The 17,843-nt window shown below is 36.8% G+C and overlaps 1 protein-coding gene across 5 annotated transcripts in view; it reads right to left on the reverse strand.

Moving 5' to 3' along the window:
• Window positions 1-17,843, reverse strand: part of PPP3CA (protein phosphatase 3 catalytic subunit alpha) — a 285,139-nt gene that overhangs the window by 10,317 nt on the left and 256,979 nt on the right. For all 5 annotated transcript variants that reach the window (XM_040966707.1, XM_040966709.1, XM_040966708.1 and 2 more), the window contains one exon: window positions 1,643-1,727. In XM_040966707.1, the coding sequence (XP_040822641.1) occupies window positions 1,643-1,727 (85 nt within the window). The remainder of the gene's footprint in view (window positions 1-1,642; window positions 1,728-17,843) is intronic.

The following is a 17,843-nucleotide window of genomic DNA, read 5'->3' on the forward strand; positions in this document are numbered from 1 at the left end:
CAGAATCTACCAATTTTAAGATACACAATGCCAGAGCATTCCTACTTCTGCCTTCAGGTTGCTTAAAATCTCACTAAAACCTTTTTCTTTTCTTTCCTTTTTTTTCTTAGGAAAGGCTTCTCAGGAGGCAGGCATTTAACTTAGTTTTTAGACTATCTGGCTTTGCTGCTGACTTGCGGGGCTTGACTTCACCCCAGGTAGCAGTGATGGCTTGCACTGTTGGGATTCTGTCATCCACACGGAAGTCCTAGCCGAAGAGCTAGGCTCCCAGCTTTCAAATAAGCATTTCTTCCTAGGATGAGGCGCTGTGCATAGATCAGCTGAGCATCACCTCACAGGACACTGGTAATCTCAGATGCCTCCTTGCAGCTCCTCAAAATTCTTGCTTGTTTTTACTTCCAGATCGCTACACTTGCTACTGCCTTTGACTTGAACTCTTACCCTGTTTCTTCATGAAGGTCATCCACACTTGCTTGAATGCAACTGCTCAGAAAGCTGTTTGCTGATCATAGACTAAAATAATGGTCCTATCTCCCACTTGCTATTACATACAATGTGTTTTCTTCCTGGTACCTAACTAGTGCTTTAAGTCTTATTATTAACAGCATAAATGAGAGTCTTATCAAGGCAGCCTCATGCATTAATCTGCAGGAAGCACTGGTGTTCCATTTTTAGTCTCGCCATGACTTTCTGTGTTGTACTGGTGACCACAGAGTTATGACGGACTCTGATTTGGTGCCTTTGAGGAAGGATGGTGATACCTTTTCATCTTTCTTCTCATGGCTTCCCTGCTTCTGACATCAAGTCACTGTGCTACTCTCAGTAATTCTTAAAGAGTAGGTAAAAATAGCAAGAAAAATCAAAAGGCCCAATGTGGCTCCTCCATGACAAAGAATGGAGCCCCCCCCCTCCAAAAAAATCCAGCAAAATGCAATCATGAAATTATCCAATATACAGCCATGTTCCCATTTACCCTCACTAGTGTATCTTATTGTGATCTGGCTGAAAACTCCTTCTACATACACATACGATATTTGAAAATAACTTGTGGACAGACTCAGTTACTGTGCATTATGCAGCAATCAGTCATTGAATTTAAGTACAGTGAATTTCCTTTAAGAAAAACAGCTGTTTCCTAAATCCATGCTCAACAGCATGATTTCTATCACTTAAAAAACACATTATCATAGAAGAACAAAAACATTAAGTAACTTATTTTCAATGATTTATTAAGATAATATAGATACACATGAATGGCTTTATGGTCGAAGCTTATTTCCCTGAAAACTTGTAAAAATGTACCTGATAAATGCGTCTTTTACCTCACAGAATGAAAAGAGATTACAGTAGCCTTTTCATGTTTCATGAAATGTTCAACTGATTGTAAAATCAGTGCCTCAAAATCTAGCGGTAAATAGAAGCATAAAATACAATGTGATCCACTTGCAGATGCATCCTTTACAGAATCCCTTTTGCAGAGAGCATGCTAACTAAAGTAGTGAGGAATAGGTAATTCAACTAAAAAGCAATAACAGAAGAAAAGCCAATATTTTAATCAAAATTTAGATAATCACACCAGCAGATTTTTACCATGTTGACATCTCATGCCATTGAAAATACAAGAAAAGGAAGAAGGTCCCACCTGAGGACAGAGAACACGCGGGCCATCTTGCCGATGGCACGGATCTTGTTCCTGATCACCTCCTTGCGGGCCGCAGCTGTGGCTCCTGTATTTGAAAACAGTTCAACAGTCATTGCCTTCTTATCTGACTAGAACTCTTTTGTCTAATTATAATTCCAACAGACTGTAAGCATAACCAACTACAGTAAATCAGATTCCTTTTTCCTATCAATTAACAAACTTGGTGAATCTATGCTTGTGACCTTCAGTGTTGCCTGTGATGCCTGCGTGGTTTCCACAAGCCAAACAGCAGCCCTGGGATTTCCAAGGGACTGACTGTTAACCAGACAGGGTTGGGTAGCCTCCCCCGTTCTCACGGTTCTCCAAGTCTCCCTTTCACCCCACGTAGGCAAGGACAGCATGAACAGGCAGGAAGGGTTAAGCAAGCCACCAGCATCTCCTACGCAGCCTCATCTCCATTCTGAAGAGACTAATTTTTAAATATTTTCTTTAAAAGAGTGGAAAGCAGGAAGTTTCTTAATTCCCTATGTTCCTGGGAACATCACATGTAATACTTTATGGCTATAAAACCGTTGTCATTGTACTTGAAACTTTTATTTTTTGGTTGTTTCATGAATCATAGAGAAAGACAAAAATCGACATCATTTTCTTAAAACTACATATTTAAGGGCCTGGTGCAGTAGCTTGCCTTGTATATATTGTAATCCCATATGGGCAATGGTTAATGCCTTGTATATACTGTAATCCCATATGGGCAATGGTTAATGTCCCGGCTGCTCCACTTCCTTTTCAGCTCCCTGCTTGTGGCCTAGGAAGGTAGCTGAGGATGGCTCAAAGCCTTGGGACCCTGCACCCAAGACCTGGAGGAGGCTCCTGGCTCCTAACTTCAGATCAGCTCAGCTTTGGCTGCTGTGGCCTCTTGGGGAATGAACCAATGAATGGAAGATTTTTCTTTCTATATTTACTTCTCTCTGTAAACATGACTTCCCAATTAAAATAAATAAATCTTAAGAAATACTGTTTTTATTTCAATTACATATTTTAGTTGGAAATAAATTCAACAAAGAATAAAGGGAGGGCCTTGCGTGATTGAGTAGCAGCTAAAGTCTTCACCTTCAAACGCACCATGATCCCATATGGGCACAGGTTCTAACCCTGGCAGCCCAGCTTCCCATCCAGCTCCCTACTTGTGGCCTGGGAAAGCAGTGGAGGACAGCCCAAAACTTTGTGACCCGGCACCCACATGGGAGACCTGGATGAGGCTCCTGGCTTCGAATTGGCTCAGTTCCAGCCATTGTAGCCGCTTGGGGAGTGAACTGATGGAAGATCTTCCTCTCTGTCTCTCCTCCTCTCTGTATATCTGACTTTCCAATAAAAGTAAATAAATCTTTTTTGTTTTTTTAAGGAATGATAGGAAAGGAGCTTATCTTACTAGTCTGCAGCTCATACAAAATGCCTCAGTTTGTTATATGACTCCAAGCTCTTCATTCCAGCCTCCCAGTGATGTTGATCCTAGGATGGCTTAAGTGATTGGGTTTCTGCAACCTACATGGGACTCATGCATTGAACTTCTGGTTCCAGACACTGTGGGCATTTGAGAACTGGACCAGTTGGATCAGAGCTCTTTGTCTCACAAAAAAAAACAATAAAAACAAACAAAAAAGAACCCCTAAGACCCAAGAATTGCAACACTGATATATTTCAATTTTTTTCCCTGGAGTTTTCAAAAGTTAGGGCCAGCTGTTTCCCATAAATGTCATACATCTATTATTTGATACATTTACTTTCTTTCTGCTAAATAGACCTTTGATAAACATCGAAATCATGTACATATAACATAGCTCAGATGAATGTACATCTTGGTATGATAATTCTTTCTTATTTTCTGTGTTCTAAATAATATTATATGATATTTAACTATTTCACTTTACTTTTTCTTCAATTCTAGAGGAATATTTGGAGAAGTACAAACAGAAAAATACTGCTGAAGAATAAGATAATCATTTTTCTAAATGATATTGGTGCTTACACAATGAGATTATATTTTAATTTTACTTCTATTAGACAGAAATATTCTTCTCAGATAATATTGACAATGTTCCTAATTTGAATAATTTAAATGCTGTTTAAACACAGTTTATGTCACAGAATATGATCCAAGACTACAGCCTACAAAGACTAATTGGTGTATGTGTTGGTCTTTTAATTTGTGATATAAACAAGCTTTCTAACCTTTTTGAAGGAAAGATTTCTGCCATTTCCCTAGAGGTTTTCCACAAATGCAATTTGGAATCATTTTTACTGCTAGGTTCAAAAAACAACTACTCCAATAGGTCCACAAGAAAGAAAACTTACATCAAGAAAGACACAATTTTGAAAAGGGTATAAGGAAGACCTCTCTTGGTTCTAAGAAATGAAAATATAACAGGCCACTACCTTTGACTGGACAGGCTACTTTGAACGTGGCTTCTACCTGTCTCCCTCTGACTTGAAAGCAGTTCACATTTTTGTCCATTTCTTCCTCTCTGGGGCAATCACACTGAGGTAGGTACTTTTCAACATAGCAAATGTGAACACTTACTAATGCCAGCTCACAAAAGGGTGGAGGAAGTTGAAAGCCATGTGAGAGACAGGAATACTCTGCGTATATATAGGTGTACCCTCAGGATATAATGAAGCAAAGCACATCAGAGCACTTACACGCCCTCCTTTCAAACATTCTTCCTAATACTACTGTTTTAATAAAATCAGAATATGTTTATTCAAAAAGCCAAATAATCTGACCACAGACAACAAGAAAGGACATTAAGCCTATTCTGTTAGTTTTGTCTTAAGCAATACCTTCAACATTTTCTAAATAACCAAAATGAAATTCCTAAGACACAATTATCACTTCATAAGATTTAAAAATAACCTATCAAAATATCTGAATTAATAAGTAATTGAATTTAAAGAAGTTGAACAGCAGGACAAAACTTTATTTTAGAATCTCAATAACTTTGTATAGCTGGTATTCTTGGTTTCTAGTGTTTTCCAAAGAGTGAAGTTCTGTGAGAAAAACACTGCATATTCTCATTGTACAAATCAGCTGAACGATCAAGCAAAGTGCATACATTTCAGAACTTCACTATCTGCAACATATCCGGATGATGTCGTATTAGACACTGTTCAGATGTCAGAGTTGCAGAAATGTGGCACAGAAGCAGAAATGAATATTCAGTGTTTTAAATAACAGGGACATATAAAATCATTTTATGTGGAAACTATGGTAATCTCTTGATTGAAAAGAATATCATAGCTTATTTCAACTTAGCTCAAAATTGGAAGTCAATATTTCCTGTTAACAAAAAATCAGTAATTCATTTTGTTTCTATTCCCAATAATTGTCACGTTTTTCAGACACCCTTACAATGTTTACAGTTCTGGCCTTTTCTTATGCCCGGGGTGTTATGTTAGGATTTCCAGAATCTAAGCAACTCCACACAGTCAATTTTCCTTAAAGTAGGGGAGGCTCATATATAGACCAAGGGAGTCTTTAAAGATTTGCTTTAAAAGTGTGTCCTTCCTGCCCTTAACTCAGCACCTTGCTGATTTCTCGTGAAGTTTTAAGGTATACATGTAAGTGGCCTGCTGAGTGAGTGCAGCATCCCCATAGCGTAGATTTTGGCCTCTTAGAGGAACTGGAAAATGGCAGCTGCATCACACAGAGAAGGAAGGCCTGAGTGCTAGGTTGAAGAGAGTCTTACCCAACAGCACCTGCTGCACATCAGAGTGCTGCTGCTTCTGATTCACAGTTACCGTGACAATTTACCACCCCAACTTCCTCATTCTTTACTGAATCACAGGTATACATGCAGTGTTTTGTACAATACAACTAGTTATTGACAACAAAACATGCATTTACTCATGCAGCTGAGCATGCCTGTAAATCCTATGCTATACAGTCAGTTATGTGCTAGCCACCGATATATACATAAGGCATGGTCTCTGGTTAACAGGAGATCATCTGTGGTGTGCTTTGGATGTGGTTTAAGTTTGTTCCTCAGCATGGTGATGTAAAGGGGTAGTGGGCCCGTTAGCAGGTGAGGCACAGTGGGAGGTCAGTGAACGTGCTGTCTTGTGAAGGAATGGATACAGCTCCATGGGACCCCGGTTAGTTCTTGTAAGGAGGTTATTATGAAAGTTAAGCTTGACCCCTGAACTGTCCATCTGTCTCACACTGGTATCTCTTCCTCTTCTATGCATTTCAATCACGAAGCTACCCACTCACCAAGTCACATGGCCAAGGGGAGCTTGCTCCAGAATTAGATCTCTCAGGTCCAAACTGTTGTGATTACTTTTTCTTTACAAAGGATACAACTCAAGGTATTTTGTTATAACAGAAAACAGACTAAGATCCTGTAAACCACTACAACACACTGTGACAAACATTGCAGCGGAAGGAGCAGGGGTGTGATGGCTTCTGTCAACTGGCCAGCCACACTGTGTGTACTTCCTACCTCTACAGTTGGCAATCTCAGTTTTGTGGCTGGGAATCAACACTAAAGGTAGATTTTACATTAAGGAAACTGGCAAATGCTATAAATCAGGCTTCCCCCCAAGAGCAGGTTGTTAAACATTTGATAGTACATCACTGGAAGATGGTAATAGCAGCTTTCAAGGACAAGAAGAATATGCACTGAAAAAGTAAATATCATGAAGGTCAAGTGACTGTCAAGGAGTAGAGAAAATGATCATTCTTCATAAAGAATTCTCAAACACGTGTAGGCAGCTGCAGTCCCTGTCACATTCAGACAATGAGTCAGATGTCCACTGTGGAAGGAATGCAGGTACGCTGGGGTGAGGAGAAAAGCAGCAAACATCTGAGACTTTACAGCACAGCAGCACAGGAAAACAAGAATTTTAGACATTAGCATTTGTGCAATGTGATAAGCTGATTTTGCCAGACAACAACAAACAAAGCAACAAAGCAGAAGGTTGATATAAGGGTGAAGGGGCAGAAAAATGACCAACTTCAGACAAATGTGAGCTGCAGAAAGTGATGCGTGCACTGGTACTGAATATATGGTTCTTTCAGCTTTATATATCTAAAACACTTTAGTAAAATGTCAATAAATGACAGTGTAGATGGACGAAACTCATTTCTCTGGGAAGAAAGAGAATAGCTTTGGGAAAGAGTTCTCCTGTCATCGAGCCCTTCCTTCATCTGATAGTGTGGATGCACTGGCGTGCTAAAGAAACGATAAAGTTCTGTCTGCAGTGACATTTTTCACTATCTCCTTGGGTAGTGTTTATATATGTGTGTGTATACATATATATATATACATATATGTCTCTATATACATATATGCATGCATATACATACACACATAATATATATTATATATTTACACAGTTCAATATATTTCTGCTGGCTTCAATACATTTTAACAACTAGAAAAATTAAGACACTACATGAAAACTGCACACAAATATAGTAGGAATATTTTCATATTGCTAGAATATGAAATGGATTTAAAAATTATTACCGAACTTTTTTTAGTGGAAAAATTAGCATGACTTTTCAATTCACTACTATACTGACCCCAAGTCTTTGGCTTTCATTTGGCCTTCTTCTTCAAAAGACTTGACACTTACACACATATATCCACAGCACATATACTTAAAGGATATAATTTACAAAATAAATTTTGCTGGAAGCCTAAACTTTTCTTTGTAAACTTAACTTAAATCCTAACAACAAATTTTTAACCATCAGTATTTTTCCAGTTTGTTAAAAGTTAACGAAGTTCCCCTCTATAAAGAATCTATTCTATTTGAAAATAAAAATCTTAACGGGTCACCATTACCAGGCTGACTTCAGATTCCTCTTTAGGCTTTATTTTTTGGCAAACAGATCAATTACGAAGTTTCAATAAAGGCTACTAATGGCATGAAGTGTTCAAGTATTTTTTAGGCTTTATGAAAGACAAAAATTGTTTATATTTTCATTTAACATCAGCAACTTCGAAATACAAACAATGCGAAAGACAGAACATGACTTCAAGTTTAAAGAACACTTTGTAAAATCTGTCTTTACAACTTTTCCTGATATTTTGAAAATCATATGTGTATAGAGCGCCTTCTTTGGAACAAGAAGTAAATCTGAAGTAAATCACATGCGATATTCATTAAATTCGCTTCCTTGTGTTTTCCCTTGACCTAATCTAACCACAGGAAACCTTGACTTTCCACGCACCAACAAAGGGATGCTGTTCAGAAGTTATTTAGAAATGATCCCTGTTTTGCCCCAGGTTGAGTTGTGACAGGTACTTCAGTACATTTTACCTCACTACCAGGAACTTGAGTCTGGATAATATAATGATATCATTAAGTGTAGGACAATTACAATTTCTATTCATTTTGTTACAGAAGATCATCAACAAAAACTATTTCTGCTTACAAACTTAAGTAATTGTAACGGATAAAATATTTTAATTATCATCCTCATAAAATGAAATTGTTACATTAGATATAAACAGCACAGAAATATAGTAATTTGATCTCCATTCATTTGAAGAAAATTCTAGAAAAATCTTCATGTAGGACTCTTCCTATTATTACTAGTTCTGAGCTAGTATTTCCATTTCAATTCCTTCAAAGTTTTAATCTTATATATTATGTATTTGAACTTGAAACCATTTTTGTCACCACAATGTACCTTATTATAGTACACATTTAGACATTTCAGTTAAATGTATTATTTATTTTTTAAAATAAAATTTAAATATTTAAAAACATTTAAAAATTGAAAAAAAATTAAATTTTAAAAATTAAAAAAATTTAAAATGTTTGAGACAATTGGTTCTATGGTTTCAAAACTTCTTTGGAAAAGATACCATAATTTATACTGCATTACTGTTTCATGACTGAACTAGACAGCAAAACATTATAAGTATTTACAAATCTCTAACATATACAGAACAAAAAATGTATCATAATGTTTCTTTTAATGAAAAGAAAGGTACAAGCTATAATACCTTGACTAAGGAGACTTCCTATGCAGTTAAAAGTTTTTTTTCTTTTTTCAAAACTGATTTTATTTATTTATTTTGAAAGTCAGAATTAGAATCTTTTATCTGGTGGTGTACTTCCCAGTTGCTACAGCAGCCAATGCTAGCTATAGCAGGCAGAAGCCAGGCTGTGCTGTGGGTAAAGAGAGGCCCAAGAACTTGGGTCATCTTCCTTTGCTTTTCTCAGGCCAGTTGCAGAAAGCAGGATAGGAAGTGGAGCAGTAGGGACACAAATCAGTGTTCAAAAAGACTCCAGCATCACACAAAGCAGCTTAACCAGTAAGGGACTATGCCAGTCCTTTGATAGTATGCTTTTCAAAAGTTTGCTTGTAGTATATGCCAGGGGTTTTTATAATGATGTTCAAGATAATAATCAAGCGCTCATGGCTAGGGAGAACCGTGCTTCTGTTAAAACAGGATTAGTCCAGCCAAGAAAGAGGAGCTGCACTGCTTCCCCTACCGCTAGGTCCCAGTTCTCAGGAAGACCACCATTAAGTAAGAGCATACATGAAGGCACAAGACCCGAGAATGAAGTGCCTTTACATCACTTGAAACATCATGGGTAACCCCAGTACATCAACATTTCAGTCTGGAGACTGTTATTTGTTAGGAATCAGATGACTGGGGGCAGCATGGGGTGCTGAGGTTGAGTGTCCACTTGCAGCAACAACCAGTTCTGATCCAGTTTCCTGGAAAATACACCGGACAAGGAAACAGATCATGGCCAAGTAGCTGTGTCCTTGTCTCCCATAAGGAAAACGAGGATGAAATTCTTGTTTCTTGGCTTTGGCGTGGCATGGACGCCTTTGTAGTGGCAATTTCAGAAGTGAATGCTTGTTGTTTTTTTTTTTTCCCTTTCTCTCTGTAGCTCTCCATTTAAATCAACCTATTTCTCTTAAAAATAAAAAAGAATAAGATTACTTAGTTTCTAGAGTTGTTAGAACTGGCCACTGAATATGAGAATATTCTGCCCATTCACTTTAGGGACAGTGCTGGTTAGATCTAATTCAAAACTATTGGGCTCTGGAGAGGAGTTGTTTACATATGTATGTAGCTTATTATTTTATATAGAAAAAAATACCTTCAGGATAACAAGTGGAGAAACTACTGTAAAAATTTAAGCTTCTGAAAATTAAAACCTAATATATTTTGGAATATCTAATAATTTGAATTCTACTGCACTGCACAGTGAAAGATTATAAAATTGGAATATAATAGCCACTCACTCTAAACCACATATTCTGAATTTCTTCCATATGTTTTTTAGCTTTACTGAAATCTCAGCTTATAATAGTGTCTGCAATGGTGTGATATTTGGCATAAAGACATTTAGTCTTTTATTTTACTTTGAAACTCATTGAAAGTTCTTTCAAATACAAGTTTTGAAAATAAAAGTCTATTTGGAGAAATGGATTTTAAGGTTGGTATAGCATAAATTATGTTTATGCTCACCTCTGTTGTAAAACACAACTGAATATTTTGAATAGGAAGTCTTCAAACTGCACAGACTGCTGCTCCCAGATGTGCAATTACTGCCATTATTTGACTATTTTCTACTTAGTAGAATTGACTTTCATTCACCAGTTCTAATGTGGTCCTTGAACTGTTGTTCCTGGTGATGTTGTATTCCATCTGTTCAATGACTCCTCCATAGAGCATAAAGGGATTGACCAAAAATGTAACTCTAATAGGAGTTACACTGACAACTGGAGACTTCCTAGCAGTTTAGAAAACTCCCATCAGACTTTCATAAAAAGATCACATATTTAGCTCATGCCTTAAAAAAGGTCATCTCAGTTTGTTTATGGTTATAAAATGGAGAAGTTAACATAGCCTGTAAAATCCTAACTGTACCAAATCCTTTACAAGGACTGGAACACATGACATTTATAGGCTAACAGTAGAAAGTAAAAACAAAATGGAAGGGATCAGTAATTGTCAAGTTAATAACACTGACTTATAGATAAGAGGGAAGCAATCACAATGCTTGGGTATTTTTCACATGAATAATTAATCGGGATATAAATGGGGGTTAAAACCACATTTATTAAGGACCTAACTGTGCTGTAAGAATGCAATAAGACACTTAGTATTTACATACTTCCCAAAACCAGATTGATGTTTAGATGCTGTATTTAGAATTACACAAATTGGATGAGAATAGTGTACAAAAGTACCATCATATACGGTTATTTATTTCATGTGCTGTATCTAGACAGCAAATTAACTGAATATTGTATGTAGCACAGTGAAAAGCAGGCTCAAAGAAAAACGACAACTCCTTTCCTGATGATGTTGCAGGCACTGATGTTCAGCTGATCTGAAACGAAGTCACTGAGACTTCTGCTATTGCTATTTAGAACTGAGACAGAGTATTTTCTTACTTCATGGGAAATGCAGTAGGGCTTTGCTCAAAAACAAGAAGCAGGAAAATGTCCATTAGGTTTTGGTCAATTACTATAGAAGCATATGTTAAAGATATAGAACATGTCTGCTTGGATGAATCAGAAATCTATTAAATTCTTTATGTGGCGGAGAATTAAGCCTGTGATTATAAACTAAACTGATCATATCACCAAAAAATCAATTGGAAAAAAAAAGAAAGGAAGAGAGAGGGAAGAAGGATATTATGGTAATATATCATTATGTGCTTAAAATTGCATATTATGAAACACATGAAATCTGTCCTCTTTATTTTAGTAAAAATAAAATTTAAAAAGGAAATGTTATTCAGGCACAGACTAGCAGAGAAGAGCATGCTTGATTTGAAATATTTGCAGAATGAATGTCCTGAGGCCAAAGACTATCAAACGCCCTGTCCCCTCTGTGCAGCACTACGTTGATGTATTTGGTTCACGTACTTCTTTTGAGACACACAGACATGATTGTATAGCCAGGACAGCGTAACAACCTGCATTTGTGCTCCAACTCCTGAATCTTAAAGCGTGATAGCTTAGATAAGTTACTGTAAGCTCATGTTCTTATCCATAAATGAGGAATATTCTGAAAGCTTTATTTGCACTATTTCTGACAATCCTCATAATCACCACATAAGGATAGCACTTCTAGCCTTTGTTTTGCAGAGGAGAGATAAAGAACAGAAACAACAATAAGGCCATCACCTGGCAAGTCAGGATTCATTACAGCGCTAGGCTAACTGATAAACTCCACAGATGGGTGGAGGAATTAGAGAAGTAATATGGTCATTTTCAATATTCAACAAACACATGGGCCACATACTGAGTTTTGGCATGTGGTGAATACTCAAAAATCCCTTTTATTATTGAGGAGAAAATGCCCTGTGCCAGATGTGCATAGTTCAATGCTTCTAACAGTTGCATTTCCCTTGTAAATTGAAAGACTAAATGTGTGATCTTGGCATCAAGCTGCCCTGAGATGGGGCCCCATTTGTTCTTAATGGCCATCAGGCAAAAGACTGAACCCCAAATGATGGCACATCATTGGTAAGATCAGCAGCATGGGTGATTTCTTCCCCCAGAAATGGACTATCCTAGAAAGAAGGGCTGAACCAACAATTAGTATTTCCATTTCCATCGAGTTTTAAAGAAACTAGAAAAAAACATTGGAGAACAGTTTCATACTTTCTCTTGAGCCAAGAATAAAGAGGAACATGTGATACATTTTGGAAGAGCAAAGGGTCTAATAGAAAAATCTGTGTAAAATTTAAATTTTCTGAGCATTTATTATATTTTTTAGTGTAGTCTTAAAGTCTGCAGAGATCAATTCCCTTAAAGGTGGAATGTTTTATAAGTATTACATTCCCCAAAACAATTCTGCCTTGTCCAAGCAGTTAGTAATTATTCCCATAAAAAGTGCAATCATCAAATTGAGAGCCTGCTCAGCATTCATAGAAATCATGAAAGCTGTTAGAAAAATATATCTTATTATATTGTGCTGTTTTCAGTTAGCTGATTTTGCCCAGTGTATTTTTTTTCTGCAGGTTTTTCTCATGTCAATTACTCTGATCTTACAAAATCATGTAGTACAATACAGAGAGCAGGATTTTAACACTTGTATCACTGCATCATCTCAGTTTAGGATTGTAAGTACTGAAAAAAATATATGCTGGCTAACTTGGCATTGTGCCTGGTCAAGGCTCCAGCATGTCTACAGTCATGAATATGATGGAGATCATATCCTACCACCTAGTAAATGTTGATGCCTGCCATGTGTCAGGTTTAATGACATACTATTCGTAATGATTTATTTCCTTTTTAAATTATGAGTGTGATAATAAGAACCAGTTATCTGTGCTACAAAAGGAATAAAGTAGAAACAGTGCATTGATAATAACGTGATTAAAGTTTTAGGCTGAACACTAAAATATTGGTCAAATGGAAAAAAATAATAAACTGGGAAGATAAGAAAAAATATCTTTCCCAAAATACTACTTAGTATAAGTACTCTTTCTTTTTACATACACACACACACACCCCTTCCCTTTCCTAAGCACATCATGAAAATTCAGATATGATTTAAACAAATAAGAGAATCTTAAAGTATTAAAAAGACATCCATCTTTGCAGTTACTTTTCCTTGCAAATTATATGGATTTCTCACACAGCCAAAATGAAAACTATTTCTTTTTTGTCTTTCTGAAAATAGAAAAGGACAAGAAAGATCTTTTTCATGTTCATTCTTCAATGTGAAATAGTTTATCTCACTCATGCTCTGAATTTCGTGTTTTTGATTTATTTGGTGATTTCATTTTTTCTTCTTCTTATTTATTTTTTGGTTATTATAAACATCATTTTTGGCTTCCTCCAAGTAACCTAGTACTTGATACCCATGTCATGGTTTCAGTGTTTTCTTTTTCTGATCAGACTTGCAGCTCACATGAGCTTTTCTGTACTAAGTGTGAACACTGTGATGGCCGCTGCCTGCATTGCTACACAACCTGAATCTGGTGCTCTCTCCCTTTCACTGCTGTATTCCTTGGTTGTTCTTCTTCTCCAGCCTCACTAGGAGAGATGGATTTCAAGGATTATTCTTTCACTGTCCACTTCCTTCTATGTAATTCACTCTTTGGTGCAGTTATGACTTAATTCCAAGACTCTGTCAGCAGCACAGAATTCCTTTCCAATTTCTAGGATTCCATTTGTAAATTCTACTTAGGCACAGCCAGAGCTGCTTGAGTCAGTTTTGCTCAAACTCATGTCTGTAATGGAAGTCACCTATCTCCAAGAACTTTGAAGTGTCTGTAGATGCCATCTCCCCCCGGGGAACCTACGTTTGAAGTATAACGATGGGTTTCCCTTCCTTTGCACCTTTGTCAAAATCCTATGTAGTCCACAGTGCTAATCCTTGAAATCTTTTCTGGGCATCTCCTTTTGATCTTTTTCTTTCCACTGCCTTTGTCCCCGTCAAGACACTCCAGTCAACCTTGAGGTAACTTCCTAAGATCCTGACTTTGACCACGAGTTTTGCTTTGTTCACTTTCACCCTTCTGAGTTTGAGAAGGTGTCTTTGTTTCTCCTCTGCCAATCAACTTCAAGTTGATGCTTCAGGGAACAGAGCATAAGAACTGCATTGCCATTGCTTCTCAGGGCAATAGAAGCAATTCTGTGGCTCTATTATATATTTTTTTATGAAAATAAAATATACCCCATTTCTCCAAAATAACTTGTAAGTCTGCCAATTATTACAGAGAAGACAACTGTGTTCTTCCGGACCAGGAAAACCTGAAATATGGGAGACTGAAAACTCCTTTGAGTATTTTTGAGTACTATCAGTTTTCATGAAAACTGCAGAAAAGCCTTAAGCTAACATTCTTACTAGAGATGTTGACAGACGCACAAAAAAGGGACCTTTAGGATGTATTTTTCAGAGTTATTTATTAATGTTAAGTGTCCCTCACCAAATAGCCTTTTTTTTTTTTGCACTAGATCACTTTTTGCACTAGGTCAAACCTTTGGCATGGCAAAGAAGTATCTTTGTAGGAAATAACATGACCAAATCCTTACAGAAGCAATTCTTCAAGGACCAGTACAATGCCATGTAAGTCCTACTAATTTTCAGCTTTACAATTTAAGAAGTTCTTTGTGACTTTTGAAAGCTGGACCAAAATAAGTAGGAAGACACACTGGAATCTGTGATATTTGACATGAGGAATTATCTAATAATTCAAAGCAGACTATGGGAGTTACTGTTCTTGCATACAATTTGGACATTTTGCAATGGCGTGTAAGAATCTGCTCTGATCCCATATTTAGTGACTTGTGTGTGGTTAACATTAGGATAAGGCAAAAATTTGACTAGAGGATAAGAGTTCTGCCATGTGGTTTGCTCTTTAGTTGGAAGTACAGACATAAATTCTAATTCAATATTAAGTCTTTCCAGTGTAGCTTGAAACTATATTTGGCTTAAAATGTTTTTACTATTTTTTTCTTTCTTATTCTATAGGATTTGGGTTTCTCTTCTTAACCCTTTCAGGCAGCAAGACTCAGCACATACTATAGTCTCAAACAGTTTTTACGTGGAAAGGTGATCTCACTGTCTATTTCAGGGCCTAAAAGAAATTCCCATTCTTTCCCCCTCACGACAGATTTTTTCAAAGATTTTTTCCAGCTGTGTCCCAATGACAGAGGCTTGAGTCGGTGGGTGCAGAACTTATGGATATGAGATCCTGCTGTACAGAACACACACTCCACTCTATCACCTGTGCATTGGGTCCCGCCTGTGAAGTCCTAGCATAACAGCAGACATCCCAAATTACCAAAAAATTCTAACTATGAAACTGTCATTAGGTTTCTAGTGCTTACTACTATTCCCTTATTAAAGTCATGAACAATAAAAGGAGCTCTATAATGAGTACTACTTGATTACTGTCAGCTTCCTCTGCCCCCCAGCAATCATTTTGGAATCACTTAGTAATCCTTAGTCTGAAATGAGACTTCTTCATTAATGAGGATTAACTAGTAAATGAGATTCATCTTTCTTGGATTTATTTCTTCTCTCAAATGTCTGGGTAAATAACAACAGTCAATTGAAACCAGATTCCCTATCATCCAAAGTCACAACTGGAAATAGGAAATAAATTCCCCAGGGCATGACAAGTACACTGGTAAAGCAGAATCTTTGGCAGTCTACCGTATTCAATTTATAGGATCAACAGAAGTTTCATAATCTTATTTTCAATATCAAAAAACCATAGGCCAATTAAAAATAGCAATCATTTTTTTTGCATTGCCTAACAAATTCCTTAATTTATAAAGTAGAAGCCAATCAATAGAGAGTCATAATGTACTTTTCTCCTGCAGAAGCCAGTGTGAGCCAGAAATGTGTGACTAATTCAGATATACAGATATTAAAACACAAGACATCTATATCATCTAGGAGAAGACCAAGGTTAAGTAGAATGAAGTTGTTTCCTTTGCCTTGTTGTTTGAGGACAAAGAAGGGTTTAGAATCTGTATTTAACAGAATTTTTTAGGAAAGCTAAAATAGATGGCTTGCACATTAATGTTGCTCTGTTTGAAACATACATCACACTATTTCTGAGGGAAATATTTCAGACATTGAAACCTCAGGTGTGGAAAGTTCAAAAATCTACAAATTTATACATTAAACTTACTGAGTTTTGCTCATTGCTAACACTGTTCATGAAAAATGACTGGTGAATCAAGTGAAGAGCTTGATTAGTACAAGTTGTATTACAAGTATTGCCTTATAGTCTGTAAATATATGCAAAGTAGTTACTACAAAATTTCAAATATAAAACAAAAAGATCTTACAAAAGTAAGAAATGTGAGTGATCTGTGTATTAGAAAAAATGTCAACATATTCGCTGTAGTTCCAGTGACTATTCTTAAGTTAATTTTTACCCAGTAAAAGTTTTTTACTGTTAATTTTCTTTTGCTTTCCTTACTTCTATTATGCCTCTTCAGCTCCGGCCCCGTGAATACAACACAGCAAAAGCAAATTGAGTGTAAGCAATGAAGACAGGAGGACACATAACAGGGAAGAGTGACAGGTCAAATAAATCGTATAGTACACATTCTTCCTTTTTCTTAGAGGCTTTCTCACTTGTTAAAATAATTGCTACCCAGCAAGAAGATGGACTCTCTGACAATGTCCATGACTACATTGTAGGGAAACACTTCAATAACAGCATGATGGACTTGTGACTGTTCAACGTGAAGTGGGAGAATGGAACTTGCATAAGGGCATAGGCAACTCCAGAGTCTATGGAACTATATTATAAAACAAAATAGTTTTAAATGTGAAAAAAATTTAAAATCTTGTCACTTAATATTTATACATACTTATAAAGATATAGATATAGAGTTATAATAATCAAATTGTGGCAACCAGCACCTTGGTTTCCTCAAACATGATCTCTTCTACATGCTGGGAGACCCTGGACTCATTATTTTCTAGCTATTTTTCAATACATCATAGAATGGCACAGACCAGATTTATCTGTGCTACAAGCACGAATTCATTCCAACAAACTGTATTCTGATATCCACATGTAACACATCCCTTTTAACCACACACTTCCTAGGTCTCTACTGACCTCCAGTCTATTTTCTTCTTATATGAGAGAGACATTTTCGGCTTCCACAGATGGATGAAGGAGTATGCAAGTTCAATCTTGGTGCACTCTAAATTTATCATATCATGCAGACCTTATTTACATGTGTGTAATAACATTCATACTTTACTTATGCCTGCAACATTAGGTAGTGCACATTCATATTATGACCTATCCAAAGTCTACATAAACATCAAATCCTGTCAATTGGCATCAACTTGCAGAAAGTGCTGCATTCTCTTTTTGATTTATCTTAGTGCAGTCTTCAATGGTAGCTAAGTGTAATCTAAACTAGCAACTCTCACTACAGTATAGTTTCTCCTAGCACCTTCATCCTTTGCTTTTCAACTTGTCTTATTTTTATTAGTATCATTTATTTACATATCAGTCTCTGACAACACCCCCCCCCCCCAAGTGAGTGCAACAGCCGGTACTGCACCGATCCAAAGCCGGGAACCAGGAACCTCTTCCAGGTATCCCACACGGGTACAGGGTCACAAGGTGTTGGGCTGTCCTTGACTGCTTTCCCAGGCCACAAGCAGGGAGCTAGATGGGAAGTGGAGCTGCCGGGATTAGAACCGGCACCCATATG

The sequence above is a fragment of the Ochotona curzoniae genome, unplaced genomic scaffold, assembly GCF_017591425.1.
Source record: "Ochotona curzoniae isolate NIBS_2020 unplaced genomic scaffold, NIBS_Ocur_1.0 scaffold_4506, whole genome shotgun sequence".
NCBI lineage: Eukaryota > Metazoa > Chordata > Mammalia > Lagomorpha > Ochotonidae > Ochotona > Ochotona curzoniae.